Source organism: Quercus lobata, chromosome 1 (assembly GCF_001633185.2).
Source record: "Quercus lobata isolate SW786 chromosome 1, ValleyOak3.0 Primary Assembly, whole genome shotgun sequence".
Taxonomy (NCBI): domain Eukaryota; kingdom Viridiplantae; phylum Streptophyta; class Magnoliopsida; order Fagales; family Fagaceae; genus Quercus; species Quercus lobata.
In genome coordinates, this window is record NC_044904.1 from 20,908,408 (window position 1) to 20,921,115 (window position 12,708).

The 12,708-nt window shown below is 34.5% G+C and overlaps 1 protein-coding gene across 3 annotated transcripts; it reads right to left on the reverse strand.

The window, feature by feature from the left end:
- Window positions 1-3,621: 3,621 nt before the first annotated feature.
- Window positions 3,622-12,495, reverse strand: LOC115982914 (OVARIAN TUMOR DOMAIN-containing deubiquitinating enzyme 12-like). Of its 3 annotated transcripts, none has more exons than XM_031105673.1 (13): window positions 12,174-12,493; window positions 11,617-11,666; window positions 11,018-11,515; window positions 10,733-10,905; window positions 9,519-9,592; window positions 9,298-9,352; window positions 8,186-8,260; window positions 8,006-8,079; window positions 7,870-7,918; window positions 6,832-6,916; window positions 5,576-5,635; window positions 4,241-4,329; window positions 3,622-4,155 (listed from the first exon to the last, which is right to left on the reverse strand). In XM_031105673.1, exons 3-12 carry the CDS (start codon window positions 11,343-11,345, stop codon window positions 4,244-4,246), a joined length of 1,059 nt encoding a protein of 352 aa, XP_030961533.1. In that variant the 5' UTR covers window positions 11,346-11,515; window positions 11,617-11,666; window positions 12,174-12,493; the 3' UTR covers window positions 3,622-4,155; window positions 4,241-4,243. The 3 variants fall into 3 exon arrangements, with proteins under 3 accessions (XP_030961533.1, XP_030961540.1, XP_030961550.1); XM_031105680.1 differs by lacking the exon at window positions 12,174-12,493 and adding an exon at window positions 11,960-12,124; XM_031105690.1 differs by having other exon boundaries at window positions 3,622-4,329; window positions 12,174-12,495.
- Window positions 12,496-12,708: the final 213 nt, after the last annotated feature.

Here is a 12,708-nt window from a genome sequence, read left to right on the forward strand (position 1 = left end):
CCCCTAGGAAAAAATCCTAGAGCTGCCACTGTGGGAGACCGTAGAGTGGCTCTTAAGCAAGGCTGAGCCATCCATTATTGCTGCCACGTGCAATGGTGTGGTTTTCACTACTTATGGAGTTACGGTGCAAGTGACAAGGGCGTGGTTCCTGCTTCGTCTTTTGGTTTCTCGGCCTTTTCTTACAAGGCAGAAACTATCTCTGAAAATATGAGTAAGTTCAAAAAGTGTGTGGTTTCAAGGGTAGAGCTAGTGTTGCCGCCATTTGATTTTGAATTGTTTGCAAAATTTGATTTGGATTTTTCCACCAATTAAAGAGATAGCCTTAATACAATCAGTGATGAAGATTGAGGAAGAACCTTTGGACAAAGATTACAACAAAGAGTACTGAAATTGACTTTTAACAATTTTAAGTTCCGGTTTAGTGCTAATTACTGTGAAATTGGATTGCATATTGATAATGGTGATAATTCTAGGGTTAATATACATGGATGGAAGCAAAGAAACTTCTATCTCTCTTCTTCTTTTTATTCTATATTTTTGATAATTTGATAGTTACAATAAGGTTGGAAGATTTGAACATTGAACGTCTCTTGAAAGCACTAGAGGAGCCAATGAATTGAACTACAATGCTAATGACAAAAACTTCAAGTAACCTTGGAAAGAAAATCAATATTAATGCTAAATACAATAATATTTGCGCTTTTTGAGTGGATTTTAGAGTTTAAAGACAAACATCTTTTATGGCCAAAGAGAGAGTCTAATGAGAGCAAGAGGCGAGAGAAAAAAATTTAAAATAATGAAATACAAAGGTACAGTAATTGTGTAAATGTAGGGCTACTCAAATATGAGATTTTTTCTATTTTACATAGACTGGTGCAACTGCTTTAAGGGGAGAATATATATATTGATGGCATAGAGAAAGTTGAGTTACATATCATAACCAAAATAACTCACAAAAGACTTTGATGTTTGTTCATCTCTGATTTACAACTTAACTTAAAATCTTATAATGACTACTAAACATGCAAAAACAAGTCCTACTCTAGTAATCCAAATCTTCCATTTTTTATATACTCATGTTAATATAGAAAAGCTAGAATCCAGTACAGAGATATACAAGACAAGAAAATCATTACAAAACTGCTGGGTGTACCCAGTAACAATGGATAAGCCTTTTAGCAGCTATCGAAGCCAATTTATAAACTTTTGACAAGATAACTGTTGGAACAAAAATGGTGATGAAGTTCATTCCATGTTGAGTAAGATTATGTAGGTCTACAATCATTGTTTTTTTCCTGCCAGTTGGGTTTTCTTTTAGCATTGTAAACTTGCTCCAACCTTCTTTTTCCATTGAGAATGATGATGTTGTGGTAACCAAGCTCTCTCGCCTTCCATACAGCCTCCATCAAAGCTTCCTGGACTGCCATTATGGGGTTTTTTTAGCACCGCTACTGCTGCTTCCTACAAAAATTATATCTCCTCCTAGATTTTTGGCTTCATAAGCATGTCCACACCTCCTAGCTCTTCTGTTCCTGCAGCTATCCACCTTGATGATTAGCTGTCACTCCCTATTTGTGGATTCTCCCCTTGATTGATTTAAAAGCTTGTGTTGAGGGATCTGCTCTTTGTCATAGGCATTCTGGTACCTTAATGAAAAAAAGGCATTCTTGCTCTATTAAGATAGAGCAAATCCATGGTGTTTTGACAGCCTGACTTATTATGTCTTTAGCATACTTGTTTTTAGTTTTTGATCATGATCACTACTATTTGAAATCCCTTGTTCTTTGCTTAGTATAGGGCTTCTCTGACTGCTGCTAATGTGGCATGAACTCAGCCTTAAAAACTGGTGTCCAATGTATGCTCTGCTATGCTATGCCTCATCTTTTTGTGTTTTTACCTTTATGTCCCCTTACAGGTATTAAGGGTGTGTTTGGATACCGTTTATTTTGCTGAAACTAAAAAATTATTGTAGATAAAGGTAAAAGTTAGTTAAAATAATACAATGGGGTCATGAATAGTACCAAAAAGTGCAGTGGAATCCATGAATAGTAGCAAAAATAAGCTAAATAGTGAAATAATTTTCATTTTTCATCCTAATCCAAACACACACTAAATGTCAATCTACAAGACTACAACACTAATTTTCGGCTGTGTGTAAAACTTTGTAAAATAATTTAGGTAAGAAATATTACCAACAAAAAAAAGGGATAGGTTGACCATTACGTGGGGCTCTAATGCAAAAACATGGCTCATTGAAAACCAAATTGGCATTCCTTATCTATCCGAACATTTGCGTACTTGAACTCGTAAAGCCAAGCATGAAAATTAAATTAACCTTATTTAGGAAGAAAGGGGGCAAGCACCTTTGCAATTTCTTCACCCAATTCCACTTGTTAATCTATCTTAGACCTTAAAAAGCCAAAATCTTGTCCTAGGAGGCAGTTCTTACACAGAATGGTACACTGTTTACAAAATGGTATACTATTCACTTTCTTTCTCTCAATGTTCTTCTTCTAATCCCCCCCCCCCACCCCTTTTTTATCTGGAAGTTCCCTTTCCTTATATACTTCTCAGTCCATCGTATCCTAGCCCTTCATCTCCACCTACCCAGATTCTCCCTATGACACTTGTCCTCTTAAACTTCTGTTGAAGGTGGTAAAAGAAGCTGCCTAGCTGTGAATTCCATTATTCAGGTTACTTCCTTATCAATGCAGCTGATAAAGCTGTTACCAGACATTTAATGAGGTGGCAGCAGGTGGACTCTCACTAGAAACTTCCTTCACCTTCCATGATTCTCTCTCTATATCCTATCCTCCTTATCCGAACTTCCCAGAAGTTTTTTGTCTCTTCTCATCCTACCCTTGGGTCTCAATAGTGATAACTACAGCTCATTATATCATTCCTCGGTCCTTGGGTCCCCACAGAAATCTTAACATTCCCAAAAAATAAATAAACAAACAAACAAGAGAGTGTACACTTTCATCTAAAAAAAAGGAGCGTACACTTCTTAAACGGAAAATCTTGTATTCTTATTCTAAGAATCAAGGAATTTTGAGTTATTTTTTAAAATTGTTTTTGATTCTGTGAATCAAACGAATTTTCAGTCCAAAATACACAAGTTTGCGTTTGATTTGAATTTTCCAACTTTACTTATTTGGAGAAAATATTAGGGTTTTGTGTGTGTGTGTGTTTTTTTTTTGGGGGGGGGGGGGTGTGGAGAGGAAAAAAAATGAGGGTTGGAGCTTTTTAGATTCGGGTAATGCAAAAAAGAAAACGAGGTGGACCAAGCAATGATTAACATTAAATTATTGATTGGTCAGGAACTTAAGGATGAATGGGATTTTCTTCTTAGGTACATTTTTATCCGAATAATTAATAATTGATTGGATTTCAAAATATGGAATTATAACTATAAAAATTTCATCATTTTAGACTATCCATGCAACCATCAATTATTTCACACAAACCCAATATAAAATTTTATGAAGAAATAAAATGATGATGAGCTGCCGGAGCATGTAACATTTTTGGTTGTATCAAGTGTCAACATTCTATTGAATTTTTGATTAATACCAAGAAGCAAGTTATTCAAGGGGGGTGGGGGGAAACCCAAGAAGCACATTCGTAGAAAGGTTAAGGAAAGAACTTTGTAGTTCAAGTGACACTTCTTGGTGTTTTTAACGGAGACGTCTAATTGTTCAAATCCCATTCAACCAAGATTGGGATCCACTGTGCGCAGGATGCAAATTCTTTCAAAGGGTAAGATTAAGAGTTTTAAAAAGTTAACATTTTCCCTTAATCCTTGGATCAAAAAACTTTATAACTTTCTAAGTTTAAAAACTTTCTTGATCCAAGGTTTGAGGGAAAAATTTAAAAAGTTAACTTCTAATCTCAGCCTGGATCTCAATTTCCTGATACCTCTGACAGCGACGGCACACACAAGCTCTGATTACTTGTACACAAGTTGGAACAGTTCCAAAAAAAAAAAAAAAACACCGAGCTGAAAGGAGAGTTTTACATAGAAAAGTAATTTTTGAAAAGAATGCGGTCTAGAGTTGCATCAAAGGAGATGTACAAGTGAGGCTAAGCATAGCGGTACTCATGCCTTTGGTATCTTTCTTAGAATCCACTCTCAAAGGAATCCAGTGAAAAATGCTATAAGAGAGCAGGAAAAGTCTTTCAGAAGCAGATGAGAAAAAAGTTGTTTGTTAGAGAATAACAGAGCAATGTCTATCATTACCATTCAGTCTTGATCCAGTGACTCCAAATGCTTATTTCTCGACATCCACCTTCTTTTCTTCTTCTTAACCACAGATGCTGGCAGCTCATCTGGATTAAAACCACAACATATACAAAGCAAAGCATTACCAATTTTTGAATGCAATATAGAAAAAATGGCTTATTCTGATTATATGATCTGAATATAATCTTGATGGCACCAACTAAACCCAACCACACGAGTACCAAACAATCAATCCACTAACCAAGTCTAAAATAGTCCTGTGTAAAGATCAAATGCTCGGACAACTTAACAAAGCTTCAGGGTATAGATCAACTTGAATTCTATATATTTCTATGAATTCTATCCAGGGCCACCTAGAATAAGGTAAATTCAACACCTTGTTAAAACTAAGCCTGATATAAGCCTCCACATCGTTGGATGCATTAACTATGCTTGTCTAGAGATATACAAGTCTATTTATCTTTCTTTTTCTCTTGTATCCTCCTTTTGTAGGAAACTTAACAGCAGCATGCTTAGAACTTAGAAGGCTAGAAAGTGGAACAAATATTAAAAAAGAAGAAAAAATCAAATATCATCATTTGATGGGGTATAGATTTATCTAAAGTCATCTATACAGCATTGTAGGAGACTTGTGAAGGGAGTTTCAGAATAATTTAAGCTTCTTGTATGAATGTGTGCTGCCACAACGGTGACTCCAGTTTCTTTAGAATTTTCTACCCATGCAATTCATTTGTCTTGAAATCATTTTCTTCTTCAAAAAGGTATCCATAAAAGAACCATTGTCCTCTCATATGTGATATTTCATTCAGCGAGAGAGAGCCCTGAAATGTACAGTATCTGAGATGGAAAACTAAAAGTTTTCTCGTGGCAAAGATACACATGGAAATCTAAAAGTTTTCTAGTGATATTTCATTTGGTGATATTTCATTTGGTGATAGTTTTAACATGAATACTTCTAGAATTTTATTAGGTGGCATCAACTACTACTTTCAACCTTTATCTTTTTATGCCGAGCTTAGTAACATGAGCTTGTGACCAAGCGGGGGCATTAAAGTAGTTGAAGTAATGCAGGAATTTGCTACATGTGGGGATGTGGTGGCACTGTAATTATATCCTATGTCTGGCCCTCTAAAATGTTGTAGCTTCCCCAATTAAACCCCAGACTTTTTTAGAATATGGACCAGCAGGACCTGATAGTAGGGATTAATCTCTTTGATTTAGTAGCATATACCAACTTGCATCCCATAGAATAACAATTTCAATATTTCAATTTCCTGATTATAGTATCTATGGATTGGATAATACCCAGTAATAAAAGATGTGGATTTTTACCTCCCTCCTCAGGATATATTGGGTTGTAGTGCACCTCTGCCCAAAAGCTCAAACAAATTACTGCAAAAAAGAGAAGACTGGATTATCTTCATTTCATTGCACATTATGAAGAACAAAAAAGGCTAAGCAAGAAAGAGACATTCTTTGTTCTTTTATAAAAATGGAACAACGAAGAACAAGAAAACCACTCAGAAAAATCCTTGGGCATGAACTTAAACCCAAGAATTGATTAATCAGGACAAAGAAGTTAAACCATGGCAAGTCCATCAAACTAAGAATCAATTTGCAGCATTGGGTATAATTTTCTGTTATGAAAACATGATATACCATCAATTCAAATGATGACAACTATATTGACACAACAGCTTCTTTTTACAGTATCCCTTTGACTTGATTGGAAAGGTTTATTAGAAAACAGGCTTATCTACCATGATATGGGCCTAGGGTTAAGTATTTAATGAGTTAAAAAAAAAAAAAAAAAAAAAAAACTCTCCAGAAATGACTTCATTTTGATAAATGGAGCCTGAAAATATCAGTCCTTTTTTATTTGCATTCTTTTATACAATATAAGTGGAGGACATATGTTTCTTTATCAACCAAAATGGCTGCATATAAAAGTAAGGAGCACATGAATGAACAATGCAAGTGCACAAGTACAAGGCACATGTCTTTGAGAACATAAATCCCACTATGGTCAGTATGAGCAAAAAATTTAGTTGAGGGGAGGCAATTCACACACACAAGGACCAATCAAGGGAAGATGCCCCCAAAAACTTAGTTTTACCTTTGATACCAAAGGAAACCCATGGACCCAACCACCCGGTGCACCAAGACAGTTGTCCCAAGCTTGCTTCTTCTTCTTTTTTTTTTTTTAATGAGAAGGGGGTGGGGGGGGGGGGTGGTTGTTAGCAATTTAGAAATCATAGCTAATAACCATTTAAACTCATTTTAATGGGAAAAAAAAGAGAAATAAAAACTTCCATAAAAAAATAAGAGAAATAAATACCCCTTTCATGGGTTGCTAATTAATTCCAAAAATGGTCTATGGCTAAGTGATGCCTTAAAACATGCACATGTGTCCAGCAAACATCCTTCTCAACTAAGTGACATGCTCTACCTTACTTTGAACTTCAAATACATCACCACTTGATGAAGCACCTTCTGAAGCAAATTATGGTTAAAACAATGCACCAATATAGATTTATTCCTAGTTTCTAATGTTTGTAGTTGGGAGATCATAACTCCATAAAGAGTACCTCGCTTCGACCTCTCAACATTAGGAAGAATCTCAATGTAGCAGGTGTCCTTGAAAGATGTTATGACAAATATTTTAACACCATACTGCAAGTAGATCACCGAACACATTAGAAAGAAGAATAAATGCCCAAAAAGTGAGCACTGCGTCCAAAAACAAGTTTAAGCCCACGGACACTTGATGCGTTCAAGATTTAATGGAATTAAAAATAGGCAGTACATGATTTCACATAAGCAAACTATATATAGAATTTGTAGGGAATGGACAAATTGAAAATAGTATCTAACATTTACAATGTGCCTATAAGGTACATTGTCCTCCACAGCAGACCTAAGTGCAATGTTATCAAATAAAGTCCAGAAAGAATTCAGTCACCCATCAGAGGTGATATTCTCATATGCAGCATTGGGAGACAGCATCCTGAGCTACAATTACATTTTAGTCTCACAGCCAATCAGAAAAGGGATTGAACTCCTCCAATCCTGCATCCCCCTTCCCTTCCCCAAAGATGTTTAAAATAAATTATGGAGCTTAAGACTGATGACTCATACAAAATGGAGATGAGGTTTTAGGATTAATGTCTCCTTTTTTTTTGGGGGGGGGGGGGGGGGGGGGGGTGTGTGATAAGTGAGTTTTGGCCACAAGGGATGGGGAAAGGGGAGATTTAAACTAATGACCTCTGCTTCATGAGGCATGATCCCTAACCAATTGTGCTAACCCTTGGGTTTAATGCCTCATAATTTATGTTGTAATGCTTTCCACAAACCATTTCACCCATAAAAATAGTCATTATAACTTATAAGCACAGAAGCATTACACAGGAAAAAGGCCAATGTTGACCTCTAAGCTATTTAATACGACTTTGTAATATTAGTTTGGAATAGAGATTGACAGATGAAAAGTAAATGATGCAAGCTAAATTAATTGTAAGATTTACACAAAAAACTTAAAAAAAAAAAAAAAGAAGAAGGAAGAAATAAAAGAAAAGAATCATACAAATCCATCATAACTACAAGAATGTGAAATCGCTAAAGCATACCGAGTCTGCAGCAGCCTGCAAAGTGACATGATCACCCCATTCACCACTCCTATTTTCATCCAAATGATAGCAGAAGCGAGGTCAAAATATACCCTAAAACAAATAATTAAGTAAACTAAAAAGAGTAGAAAAATACTTGGACATCTTCTCCAAATAGTCATCATAAGCCATGGGAACATATCCCTCATATATATCCGGGGAAGTCTTAAGCTGATCATTCAAAATATGCCATACATAAACATCACAACAATAACCACACCCAATAAACTTGAACTCATGGTTTAAAAGGAACATGTTACAGTGCTAGATGACCAACCTGATTTATAACTTGCTCTCTGACAAATATGTGGTGCTCAGGTGTTCGATAAAATTGATCCGATAGAGCACGGAACTGGAATAAATATGGAACTAATGAGACATCATGAGAGTAATCAAGCACCACAATAGATAAGTAGTCAGCATTTACTACGATAGGCGTAAACTAAATTATAGTCTATATAATAGGCCTATGCAAAATCGCAAGCACTATCTTTCGGTAAACGTGCATTGTTCTAAAATGTTACTGGTCAAATTTAGGTTATAAATCACTGTGGGAGTTCATGATCATAGAAGTGAATTGTTAATCAATCACCAACCCCCTTAAAGGCATAGTTAGACAAATAAAAAAGACAACAAATTTAAAACAATAATCAGTAAACAAAATGTCATATACTTGTATCATTTACAGTCATGCTAATTCAGAACTATATTAAGGGCCAAAATGAAAACAACCCAAAATTTAGGGGCCAAAAGTGTACTTTAGTCTAAAACTTTCATAGAAGTGTAAACTGGAATTCTTATGAATGCAAAAAGAAACAAGTTTAAAATCTATAAGCATTTTGTACAGTAAGAAAAATCATAAAACAAGTACAAGATGCAATTAATACAAAAAAGTGAACACAGGTTTTTAATCATGTAACCTTCAAGAGAAACCATTGCTTTCCTTAGTAGATAATCACAAAGTCAAAACTGCTGATGACATTCGGGATTTACATTCATATCAAAGGAAATCGCTTCTTTTATAAGACAACAAAGATAATCTTTTTTTAGAGATATAATTTTTTTTTTTTTTCAAGTAATCAGTGTTGTTGAATAAAGTCGAATCATCAATATACAAAAAGAAATGTAAAAAAAATCCATAAAGAGGCAAATGATGAGAATAAAAACAAAATGGAACTCAAAACATTAGCTTACACTTATCCAAGACCCAACAATAAAAGTTAAAGCCCATTAATAATTGAGAAATGTATATATAGAAATTCAAAAAAACATAACTCACCATGTCTACTTTTGTAAGGTAAAGCAAAGAAAGGCTTCAGTAATATCAGACATAAGACAGCACAAAAACACACAATCTACAAGTGAATGCTATGAGCGGAACAAGCTAACCTGACAATTACCATCTCCTTGAACTTTCTGCTCAATCAACCCATATAACTGCAATCTAAAGAGGAAAGAAGGGGAAAAAAAAAATTTCCGGCATCATATTATAATGAAACAGTTTCACAAGAAAATCTTATCTACAAAACCTGACACAAGAAGCTCCTATGAATGAGAGAGAAAGAAAGAAGGGAAAAGAAGAAAGGATTGATATTAAGAACACATAATACCTGTCCAGTAGCCTTTGATGATCTAAAGTTGCTTCATCAACTGAGGGTATTTCCCCATTGATTCTCGGTATATGCTGCAACAAACATGAGACTTTAAGAGTAAAACTAAAAACAGCCTGTTTGAGTATGATTCTGAACTACCCTACCCATAACACACACATGAAAGGCTACAAAGGAAAGAGGAAAGTTGATATATGTAATTCATCCAAACAAGTGCACCTTTTTTTTTTCTTTTTTTCTTTTTTTTGAGATAGGTAAATACAATTCACACAACAATAAAGGATTGATTCTATGACCTCACCTTCCAAACCAAATTTGTGGGGGAAGGAGATGCTATTTGGTCAAAATAAATAAATACTAATCTTAGTAAATATGCAAAGGGTCAAAATGTCAACATTCTACAATACAGTAATTGAAATTCAGAGATACAATATAGCAGTAGAAGATTATCCCTTAGTGGCTTGCATATCTAAATTGATACACATAAAACACCCGTATTACACTAGCCAAATGTCAGTAGCTTAACTAAAATCTGCATAAGACACCAAAGATTCTTCACATTACATGAGGCATTAAATGCATAAAATTTCAACACGTTTTGAATATTACAAATATTCAAATATTGCATATGTAAAAATGGCAATGAGATTGTGAATCATTTACTCCGTTGTTGCTCCAATTGAAGAGAACTTAGGTCACTTATTTTTCTCTTTTCAGGGTTAGGCAAATCATGCCTTGGTTGGTGTTAGAGCTGTTTTCTTGTTGGAGAGGTTGTTTGGGGTGATACAAATGTCATAATTTTGAACATTGTACTTTGAGAATAAGATTTTTTTCACATTTGAAGGATGTGACACTACAATTCTGGATATGAAGCTGCAGATTCCTCTGACATTATACGCTAGCAGAGCAGCAACAGATTGCTTTTCTTCTCCTAATATGTTAGATTTCAGAGTTACTAAATTTCATAAGTTAATTATTCTCGTGTTTACTCGTGTACGTCCCGTGTGCAAGAATGGTGCACCCTTTTTGCTCTTTTCTAATATATTCTTATTACTTTAAAAATATTTAAAATCAAAATCAAAATATCAGCAGTAGCATAACATTGAAATGCCTATAAAAGTCCTAGGAGGGAGAAAAAAAAAAAATGGAAAAAAGGTCTACATTCATATAAATGCATAACTAGAAGTCTAGAACTATTTTGATGCTACACTTACAGGAACAGGAACCATCTGATTCAACCTTTTCCCCACTTCTCCATCAAGAGCATGCTCATCTGTCAAATCTGATAAATATAACAACTCATCCCCATAGTACATAATTTCTTCAGGGGAAGAACATGAAGTAGTAGGCCCCATATCATCAACTTCTTCACGGTCACACTCCTGCCCTACAAATTTATGAACAATATAAACCCAACCAAACAACAAGGCACAAAACCTACCAAACTAATAATATAAATTAGTTTTTTTTTAAAAAAAATTCTTGAAACATAGAAATACCAGAGCTACAGTTTCCCATAGATTGCTCAACCCAATCTTGTGAGAAGGAAGATACTTGCAAATGCTCCAATTCTTCATCTGGATATCCGGGTGATTCTACAATTGTAAGTTGTGATAGCTGCTCTTCAAGAGCTTGAGCAATAAGCTCATCATTTTCTGAATTTCCACATTCTGTATCATAATTATCTTCCTTAAAATACTGTCCATGATAATAATCCACATCAGGTTGCATAATGGTGCCATAGTACCCACAACTAGAATACGGATCGCTGTCAAATAGCTGAAGACCCCATCGAACAACATCAGGATCTTGCTCATATGTAGTCATTTGTAATACATATAAATTATCAAAATTCTTAGCTCAGATGTGTTTTTTCTCCAAACTAAAAATTTCTAATCCCAAAATCAACCTCAGTAATTAGAGCTTTCAAATGTAATTTTACTTATTCAAAGGCAATAGTTAATCCGTCGAAAAGTTGCATCACAGACCTCTTCACTCTGAAACAAAATTCCACAAAACACTTATTTACTCTTATGAAACCAAAACAATTGCTTTCACAATCACAAACATCAAAAAATAAAATAAAATAAAAACTTACCAATAGATTTTTAAGATCCAAATGCAATTCCACAATGTACAAGATGAAACCTGCATACACATTCAGGGAAAAAAAAAAAAAAACACTCATTAAAATCGAAAATGAAAGTTTCTTTCAAAACAGAATAAGAAAACCATAAGAATGTGAAAAAAGTTTCAGCAATATTGTGCAAATCGATCAGCTAGAAAAGTGAACATGCAAATGCAATGCATGTCAATGTGCATAAACACATTAATCCAAAAACCAAAAAAAAAAAAAAATCACAAAAAATTGATAACACACAATGAGACACCATTAACAACTAAAAAGCCATTAGAAACTTAAATAAGAAATATCACACTACATTTATAGATCCGTAGCGTTCAGTTGAATTCACCATTCTAAAGAAACTACTAAATGAAGCTCTCCACATTTCACTCATTCATATATATATATATATATATATATATATTTTTTTTTTTCTCGGCAACCAAACAGACCGTTATTACATTTTAGCAAACAAATCTCGAATGAAAAACAAAAAGAGCTGATTCAAATAAGTGAAGAAAGCGGTTCACCTTCAATCCGACTTGAATAACAGTCGGATCATGTTCAATCGCTGATCGAGACAGCACATCAAAAAAGCTCCAAAAAAAGAATCGATGAAATTATTTTAATTTTTTTCAATTAAAAAGAAGAAGATAAAAAAAGTAGAGAGAATAATTTTGTTTTTTTTTTTTTAATTTATTAAAAAAAAGAAAAAGGAGTAGGAATTATTGGTAAGATATTGTTGCATATATGGGAAAGCGGGAGCGAGACGCCACAGAATAGTAGGTAAATAGTAATAGTAATGAGAATGATATTGGGAAGTCTGTGATGTTATGGGAATGAGTGAGTGAGTGAGAGAAGTGAAAGTGATATTGAGGAAAGGGCCAAAATGAAAAATTGAAAAAGTTTTTATTGTTTACGAACGTCACGAGGGTTTGGGGTCAGTCATCAGTGTTTTCAGACAATCAGAGCGCTAAGTTGGGGAGACTCAGCGAATCTCTTCTGCACCTTGACGTTGACCGTTTCACATTTTTCTTATTTTTACGTAGGTTCAATTATAAGTTT

What these genes read in the sequence shown, in the direction of transcription:
- LOC115982914 (XM_031105690.1), bottom strand. Translation starts at nt 11,345, where the DNA reads ATGACTACATATGAGCAAGATCCTGATGTTGTTCGATGGGGTCTTCAG. An exon ending in TATGGGAAACTGTAGCTCTG is followed by an intron (nt 10,906 to 11,017) that starts GTATTTCTATGT and finishes ATAAATTTGTAG; the next exon opens with GGCAGGAGTGTGACCGTGAA. An exon ending in TATTTGGAGAAGATGTCCAA is followed by an intron (nt 7,919 to 8,005) that starts GTATTTTTCTAC and finishes GGATGAAAATAG; the next exon opens with GAGTGGTGAATGGGGTGATC.